Genomic DNA, 8,963 nt, shown 5'->3' with positions numbered 1-8,963 from the left:
GTGTGTGTGTGTGTGTGTGTGTGTGTGTGTGTGTGTGTGTGTGTGTGTGTCCGTCCTGGGGATTGAACTCAGACACTCAGGCTTCCGCAGCCAGCGCACTACCAACTGAGCTGTCTCCCGTTCAACGCAGAGTCATACACAACAGGAGGGATTTTAGAGGGAGTTGCCTCTTCCCTCCAGCCGCGAACCCCACGCTGATAGCTTCTTCTCGCACACGCAAAGTCTTGAACTGACCACATGAACTATGACAGACGCACACGCCGACACGCACGCACACACACGTGCTCACACACGGACACAGCACACACGCACATGCCCGCCACACGCACCCGCTCACTCACTTCCTCCCGGGCTGGGCTGAACCCCAGACAGCAGAAGCTGGTGGCCCTTCAGCCGGAGAAGAGGAGGAAGCGGGGAGCCGCAGTGTGCCCCTCCCCCCCGTGCCCCCCCCCCCACGGCACGCCCTCCTGCTCCTGGAGCCCAGCCTCTGCCAGCTTGAGCGCGGCGTGCCTCCCAGCCTCGGCCTGCCTTCCCTCCCTCGCAGGAATCGGGTCCCCCCGCACCCCACACCCACTTGCAGCCCCCAGAGAAGCCCCGCTGCGCGGCTTCCTGCACCCACGTGGGCGTGACCCGGCGGCGAGGCCCGGCGGAGTTCCCTCTGGTGTCTGGCTCTCCACTCCGGCAGCCAAAGGAGATGTGAAACCTCGTGAGACCCCGCAGGAAGCAGGAGGAGAAGATTTCACTTCCATGTTCATGTGGACTCGGAGGGAGGTTGTCAGGGGCAGAACGGGGAACCCCGGAGACTGTGCTCGGCCAAGCGGCTCCTTCGTCCCCAGGCTTCTGCCGCGTGCAGCTTCGTCCTCACAGGGTGTTCCCACGCCTAGCGCCCCGCCGCCATCACTTCACCACCTCGCGGCAGCAGGACCCCCAGCCAGGGTCCCGCGAGCCGTTCTTTGAAGGCCACCTTGCAGACCCGCACCTCGAGTCCTCCTCTCTCCTCCTGCCTGTCCACATGCCCGGGTCCCACAGGCCCGCAGCGGCTAACGCTGGGGTTTATCAATGCCCCAGGCATTCCAGGGGACCAACCGCCACACCTGAGAAAGATGGGGTCCCCGCCCCCACGTCTTCCCATCTGAGGCCAGGGAGGAAGTGGGAGAAAACTTGATGTCGCCGCTACTTAGCAATAAGGCCAGAGGGCTTAAAGGGAGGGAAGAGAAGTCACCACAGCCAGTGGGCAGGGCATCCGGTGTGGAGCGGCCACGGAGGCAGACCTTTGCTCCCAAGCCTGGAAGGTGCCGTCGCCTCTACAAGGGGATGGAGCTATCGTAAACAAAAGCAGGTGCCAGTATCAATACCGTCCCACGTGGCCTTGCGTTTTCCCTGGGGGTGCGGCCTTAGCCATAGGACTCTCTTCTAGGCGGTTCCTAAATTCATTCTATGTAGCTCTCAGCTTCCTCTTCTGAGCAGATGGTTTTCATTCAAGGCCCCATTTTGTGACAGAGAAAAAAAAAAAAAATGCTGGATCAGTCATCATTTGTCCACAGGGGTCTGACAGCTGAAACTAAACAATTCTGTTCAGGAAAGAAATCAACTGTATGTAGGTTTCACTGGAGAACAGCCAGCTGGAATGGTTGTTGTTGTTGGCTTTGGTTTGGGAGGTTTTGTTTGTTTGTTGAGACAGAGCCTCAGCATGCAGCCCATAATGGCCTTGAACTTTGGGGATCCTCCTGCCTCAGCCCCCTGGTGCCAGGATTATAAGTGTGTACCATGATGCCCAGCAGAAGGCATTTTCGGCATCCATTCTATGTCCCCAGAAATCACATGAAAAAGCTGAAAATACAGTTTGAGGACTGACAAAACGGTGTGATGAGGTGGCGGAGCCCTGAAGTCCTGGCACTGGGGAGACTGGAGCCAGGGATCAGGAGTCCAGGGTCGTCTCAGCTACGAGAGCTCCTGTCTCAAAATGGCAAAATTGGCATAAAAAAAAGTCTACATCAATAACTGGCAGAGAAAGGAACCCGTGGAAGAGCGCCGGCTCACGATCCATACACGGAGAGCCAGTGAGTGAGACCCTGCCAGCACCCACCTCACCGCCAAGCGCCTGGTGCTGGTGTGGACAAAGGCAGCCGCCTTGACTGACAGCCTCTCCCTGACCTCGGAACTGAAAATCACAAACCTGTTGGTGAAAAATTATCAGGAGACAAGAAAGTGAACCCTGAAAAGTCCGTGTCTGAAAATTTTAAGATAGAGGAGGGCCAGGAGGGAGGGGCGGGAGCTGGGTGTGGACGGACCTTCGGTGGCTGAGGTGGGAAACAAGCGGGGAAAACAAGCATGGCGCCACCAAGCAAGAAGGACAAATGAGGTTTGCCCGGGATGGACTTCCTTCTGGGCAGCATTTCTGCTCCAGAAGAGGCCCATCCAGGCAATCCCAGCAGTTGGAGGTGGCGGCAGGAGGACCAGGAATTCAAAGTTATCCTCACCTACAACGAGAGTCCAAGGCCAGCCTGGGCTCCGGGAGGCTTCAACTCAAAGAAAAGGAAAAGAGGAGACAGGCCAAAGACGCCCTTGATGCCCCAGGTTATGTTACCCTGGCATGCTGCACCCAACTGCACTCAGTCTCACAGCGGAGCAGGCTCGGCCTGGCTCTTACTTGGATTCAAGTAAGAATCCGCTGATGAGAGCGGCAAGCAGGGTGGTGCTTGCCTGTAATGGCAGGAGCTGGGGGTGGAGGCAGGGGGATCACTTCAGCCACACCTGAGCCAAGCTGGAGCCAGCACGGGACAGGCGAAAATCCAGGAAGACGCTGTGTCTTTAATGGAAGCGCTGGAATTAGGGAAGAGGCAGCAGATCTCTTGTGAGTTTGAGGTCAGCCTGGTCTACCTGCTAAGTTCCAGGTTGGTCAGAGTCATATTACAAGGTGAGACCTTGTAATAAAAAAATAAAATAGTTTTAAGTTTTGATTGGCAGGAAATTGCCAACTGAAGTAGAGCAGAAACTAGAAAATTTTAGAACTTGATATGGATCAGACCCACAGAGACAAACTGGGAATAAAACCAAAAAGCATCTCCAAGGGAGAAAAACAAAGCTGAAGATAGCGTCAAGGGTGTAAGAGATGGCTCAGCAGCTGAGAGATGGCTCTCACGGGACTCTTGTTTGCTCCTCAGTGTGTGCACGGCTGCTTAAAACCAGGTATGATTCCAGGGCCAGGAGGGCTCCTGCCTTCTTGCTTCTGAAGGCACCAGGCTTGTATGTGGTAATAGGCAGGGCAAACATACACACACACACACACACACACACACACACACACACACCCCACAAGTTTTTAAGAAGTAAAAAAAATTAAAGGCAGAAGGAAGTTTCTGGTGTCACTAGGTTCTGTGGCACAGACAAATGGTGACAATGCTCTCACCCTGCCCTTTCTCCACACGACACTGTTCTCAGCATTCTACAGGGGCTAAGATTCACAGAAGCCTGGGGGTGCTGATAAGTGGTTAGAGCATTTACCCAGCATGCATGAGGGGCTGGGGAGATGGACGGGCAGTTAAAGTGTTTGGCACACAAGTCTGAGGTCCTGAATCCGATGGCCCAAAGGCCAGGAAGACATGGAGGCCGCTAATAACCCCAGCCTCAGAAGTCAAGTCAGGAGGCAGCACTCAGCAGGCCGGCCAGCGAGCCTAGCCACGTGGGTGAGCTCTGGGTCCGAAGGGGGCCCCTGCCACAGTGAACAGGGTGAAGACCGACGGAGGGTGGCGGATCCCTGGTCCCCACCTCCCACTCGGCTGTGCACCCATACACACGTGCAAAAACGTGCACACGCATATGGAAAACAGAGAAGACACAGCATCACAAAAAGGAAGAAGTAACCACTGGGCTTACAACAGCTCTCCAGGGGACGCGAACATCACTGTTATGATCCTTTACGGAAAACCGACACGGGGGCACGGGTTTAGCACGTCACTCAGCCAAGAGCACACTCTGACACGCACTCCTGCTGTCTTTATATGTACACACACTGTGCTCTTGGAAATGACGTGGTCGAGGAAGAGCCGACGCCTGGAAGAACTACCTGACGTCTCTTAGACTGATTCAACATGAAAAACGGAGATGGCCTTACCAGTACCAAGCTAACTCTCTGGGCTAGCCTTAGGCAGCTCCACAGCAGCTCCGGATCCCACAGAAAGCAAAGAACAGAATGTGTGTGCAGCAGCCCACCAGCAGCGGCCAGGTGCCAGGCTCCCTCCGTCTGCTGGGCAGTGCCCAGCAGTTGCCCTAGGAGAGTTCCTGAGGCCGCTGCCGAGGTTGGTGGAAGCACCCTGCTCCTCTGCCCTCCAGGGCTGTTCCCACTTCACCGCAGAGTGTGGGCGCAGAACCGGTCAGAGCTACCAGGAGCAGCTGGAGGCTGCGCTTCAGTGTGAACACCCCAGTGGGAACACAGGTGAGCCTGGGGGGAGCAGGTGCCGGGAAAAGAGGGGCAAGTTGAGAGAGTGCCACTGTTTGGAGAGGAGGACAGAGATGGCGCCAACCCAGAGAGGACACCCGGGCTCCAAGAGGGATCTTCCGGGCAGAAACTGCAGCTAGGACCCTGTGTTCCTATTTTCCCAGGTACCCAGGGGTGGGGGAGCATAAGCCATAAACAGCTTCACTGGCAACAGAGTATGGAGGTGGGGGAGGGGAGAACACAGGGGAAAGGGAGGATGGGACGAGGGGAGTGGGGGGATCAAAAAAAACACATGCAATTTCCTCAACCATTTTCCTAGTACTTATTGGGAAGCTGCCTCCCTCTCCCGTGGATTTTGCACAAGCTGATGGAATAAAAGGCACCGTCAGCCACGCTGAGATCAGGGAACAGGAGCTTGATGAGGGGAGGGGCTTTCTCATTTCCCTCCCTAATGAGCCGTGTCCAGGTCAAGGTGTGCTGAATCTGAAATGACAAGCCACTTGGGACAGGGATCCAGAAGCAGACTCCAGGAGTGAAGGCACAGTGGGCTGGGGCGCGGCTCAGCGGTAGAAGGCTTGCCTAGTGTTCCCAGTGTGGCAAGGGAGCATTCACGCTGATGTTAAGAAATAAGGTTTATTTCCTGGAAGAGAGAAGGTGTGAGGTGGTGGCAGGCTGGTGTCCTGGGCTCCTGATCAAGCTCTTCTGGAGGCAAGTCCAGGGACAGCAGAACCTCAGCGGAGTCCCCTGAACACCGGCACACACCCCGAGGAATCCCAGGGACCTCTGTGCGGAGGAGAGACCCTGGGTAGGCACAGACACCAGCGCTGTCCCCCAAGCTCTGGCAGAGTCAGCCTGAGGAGAGAGCAGGGAGAAGGGAAGTCACCAGAAGGGCCGCCTTCCTCCCTAAAGCATCCCCTCAGCTCACAGCACACCCAACTGAGTCCTAACTCTGCTTGTTCTCAAGTCCCCTCCAAGCACATTCCTCACAAGTCCCTGGTCACCCTGTCCCCCACTCAAAGCTGTGTCTGTGGTCCCCCATAACCGGGCGTGACAGGGTCCCCCATAACTGCAGGATGCAGCCCCAGCATGCTGAACACAGGCTCCCACACCAGAGGAGAATCCTGGCACACCCACACTGGCGCTCTTGTACCTCGCTCCCTCACCTTCCCGAGCGACTTACCACCTGAGCAAGGTCTCCAGGAGTGGACGAAGAAGGCAGTGCCCACGATGATACCCAGGACACCTAAGCCGAAGGCCATACCACACAGTACATTCTCTAGGAGATCCGAAGGCAGGGCATTCTGGGGCACTAGAGCAGAAAGGGCGAGGTCAGCCTGGAGGTTCAACAGGGAGCAGTCTGCCCAAGGGGACTTGGGTATCTGGGATAATGAGGGAGAACTGAGGCATGGAAGCTTGAAGCTGGCTAGAGTGAGGACATCCAAGTAACACAGGAGTGCCCCTCCCACGGGCCTGGGCCTTTTTGCCCCTCAGAGAACCAGACTTCCGGGGGAAAGGGCCTCACCCCAAAAGGCGATTGCTGTGTAACGGTCAATCTCGTGGGTCACGATGCAAGCGTAAAGGTCAAAGGGCTCCGGTGTGAAGTTTAAGTAAGAGAAGGCCTGGAAAGTGAGTCCGTCGATGGCCGAGATGGTCGTGGGGCTGGCTCCCTCCACGGGGGCGGAACGGTGCTCCCAGGTCACCGTCAGGGTGGGTGGGAAGAGGTTGCTGATGAAGCAGACCAGCGTGTTGGGCTTGCCGTACTCCAGGGGCTTCAGTGTGAACACCTCAGCTATCGGCAAGCCTGGGTGTGTGGGGGGGTGCCAGGGAAAGAGGGGACAAGTTTAGAGAGTGCCACTGTTTGGAGGGGAGGACAGAGAAGGGGCCGACCCAGACAGAGAGACACCCGGGCTCCAAGAAGGGTCTTCCAGGCAGAAACTGCAGCTAGGCCCCTGTGCGGACCCCTCTGCCTAGACTTCTCATCCAGAGCCAGGCCGGCCTCTGGCTCACAAGCGCATCCCGCCACCTTGCAGGCGTGTGATGTGAATGCTGAATGCAGTGGAGTCAACTTCCTCACACTCAATAGACTTTCAGAGCCTCCAACCCTCCCTCCCACAGCAACACACAGGGCACAGACGGTAGCTGGGGATGATGGGAGAAGGGTTAACGTGAAAAAGGAAAGCTCCAAGCTGGGCTGGAGAGATGGTGCAGAGGCTAAGAGCACTAGCTGCTCTTCCAGAGGTCCTGAGTTCAATTCCCAGCACCCTCATGGTGGCTCGGGACCATCTATAAATGAGATCTGGTGTCCAGACAGAACATTGTATACATGATAAATAAATGTTTTCAAAAGGGAAAGAAAGAGAAGAAGAACTCCAAGCAGAACAAGGAGATGTGAAAGAAGCGAGATAACGTGAAGAAGTTTGGGGGAGTAAGGCTGCAGCCTACAAGCTCCACTCCTTGGCCCTGACCTCTGGACACTGGGATTTGCCCTTCAGCCTCTGGGCTCACTTCCCGGACCAGAAGCTGGCAGAAGTCTTTGTCAAATGAAATGGCGGCAGCATCTCCCTGTTCCTGAGCCCACTGGGCAAAGTCAGGCAGCCGGGGCACCCTGCTGTTCTGCTGGAAGTCGTAGGAGAACAGCTGGTCTTCATCGTAGCTCTCAGACAGCCCAATGCTGGGCTCCCGGTCCTGGCAGAAGACAGTGTGCCGGAACGTGTGGTTCTTCGGGCTGTCCCACCGAACTGGGGTCGGCGCTGCGGAGAGACAGTGCGGTCAGGGATTGAGACGGACAGACAGACACGGGGACACACACACACACACACACACACACACTTTCTCTTTAAAGTAGAAAACAGTGAGGTTTCTCTTCTGGGGTGTAATAGGAATACGGCCCGGCCCCGCCTACACCTGCTGCTTAGGCCCCTTCTCCCAGTCGGGGAGAGAGAGAAGTGAAGGGATCTTCCCAAGCTTCCTGACACGTGAAGGAGCGACCGTCTGCGCCTGTAAGGAACAGAGCCTGGCATGGTGACGCACCCCTGCGGTGCCAGGGCTTGGGAGGTGAAGGAAGGGCATCAGAAGTCCAAAATCACCCTCCGCTCCATACAGCCAGCCCAGGGCGGGCGAGTCAAAAAAAAGTCAAACCACAAAGAAACAAAGAAAGCAAAAGTCTGCAAAGGAAGCAACAGGTTCTTCGGCTGGCTGTGTGTGCACGCTGCTCCAGGGCAGGGCCGCGGAGACAGCCTGGACTCCTCACCAAGCCCCGGGCCCAGCCCAGCGGCACCTCGGTCTGATGCAGGAGGCACGATGCGACTCTGGCCCTGAGGGGTGTGGGCAAGGGCCGTGGCCTCCCTGAGCCGGAATGACGTGGCCCCAGGCTCCCCCAGACACGAGTGTTAAGTGAGCCAGTCTCTCGGCCACCTCCGTGGCAGCTGGCCTCTCTGACAACTCTTTCCCGAGGTAAACAGTCCCGACCTCGCACGGGCAGAACTGGGGGACCGGAACCCCGGCTGCAGGAAATAACAACCCGCTTTGCAATCCCCCAGACACACCCAGAATAACAAACACACCGCGAGGGGGCCTTCCCGGTCGCTCTTACAGCCCGCCCCAGCCGCCCCAGAGAAGAAACTGAGGCACGTGTCAGGACGGCGAGCTGACAGCCTAGGGAGGATCCTTACGGCGCGGGCGTTGGAGCCTGGGTCTTGCTGTGTAGCCGAGGCTGCCCCTGGACTCCCGACTCGGCTTGCTGAGCGCTGGGGATACAGCCCCGCGCCGGCACCCGCGGCTGCGCTTACTCTTACTGTGTTCAAACCCCAGCTCTGTCATTTCTGTCCCATTTTCTTCTGGGAAGCGGCTAGCCCACAGACCCCCTCCGCAGGTTGCCACCGTTGCTCCGCCACAGGGCCCCTCCCGGCGCCCCGGTCCCCACTGCGGCGTTCCCCGGGCTGGGCTGCCGCGGGGACCCCGGAGAGCCGGGCTCTTACCGTCGGGCACCGCCCAGCAGCGGGGCAGCAGCCAGAGCAGCTGCAGCAGCCTCAGCAGCCCGGCCCCCGGCCTCTGCTCACGGCCCATACCTTCACACCCTCGGTGAGCGGCTGGAATCTCGGGCCCCGCTCCCGTCCAGAGCCACAGCTTTCCACCGGGCATCTCCAGTAGCCGCCTCCTTCCGCTAAACCAATCGCAGAGGGGCAGAGTGCGGCGTCATCAGTCGCTGGGCAGAGACCTGGGGCCGGGCGCCTCTCGGAGACCTGGTCCCCAGGCCGGCCGGCCGGGAAGAGCCTCTCTGGAGCCCCCCGCCCCCTGGTGGAAGGTCGGGCTCCGGCCGGCGGCTGCCGGGCTCCTCGGAGCAGCGCCGCCTGGCGGCAGAATGCCATATCGGGTCGAACCTCCTCAGCAGACCCCAGCGCTCTCAGGCCCTCCCCTCCCCTGCGTTGAACGCGGGGCGCTAAATTCCTCAGTAGCCGGCCTCCCATTTGAGGCTGCATCTTCCGTAGGTTACTACTTGGAATCAACGTCAAGCCTGCAAGTATCA

The 8,963-nt window shown here is 58.0% G+C and overlaps 1 protein-coding gene across 3 annotated transcripts in view; it reads right to left on the bottom strand.

Moving 5' to 3' along the window:
- Positions 1-5,057: 5,057 nt before the first annotated feature.
- LOC129665316 (class II histocompatibility antigen, M alpha chain) overlaps positions 5,058-8,963 on the bottom strand; it is a 20,868-nt gene continuing 16,962 nt past the window's right edge. The window contains exons 1-5 of one of the 3 annotated variants that reach the window (XM_055591892.1): positions 8,506-8,660; positions 6,904-7,188; positions 5,961-6,239; positions 5,619-5,747; positions 5,058-5,290 (exon numbers count right to left, since the gene is read on the bottom strand). In XM_055591892.1, coding sequence (XP_055447867.1) covers positions 5,286-5,290; positions 5,619-5,747; positions 5,961-6,239; positions 6,904-7,188; positions 8,506-8,578 — 771 coding nt within the window. In that variant the 5' untranslated portion in view covers positions 8,579-8,660 and the 3' untranslated portion in view covers positions 5,058-5,285. Of the gene's footprint in view, positions 5,291-5,618; positions 5,748-5,960; positions 6,240-6,903; positions 7,189-8,415; positions 8,661-8,963 lie in introns of those variants that run through there. The other 2 variants (XM_055591891.1, XM_055591893.1) reach the window with 2 other exon arrangements.

The sequence above is a fragment of the Psammomys obesus genome, unplaced genomic scaffold (assembly GCF_907164565.1).
Source record: "Psammomys obesus unplaced genomic scaffold, mPsaObe1.curated_primary_1811, whole genome shotgun sequence".
Lineage (NCBI taxonomy): Eukaryota > Metazoa > Chordata > Mammalia > Rodentia > Muridae > Psammomys > Psammomys obesus.
This window is presented reverse-complemented; position numbering and strand designations above follow the sequence as displayed.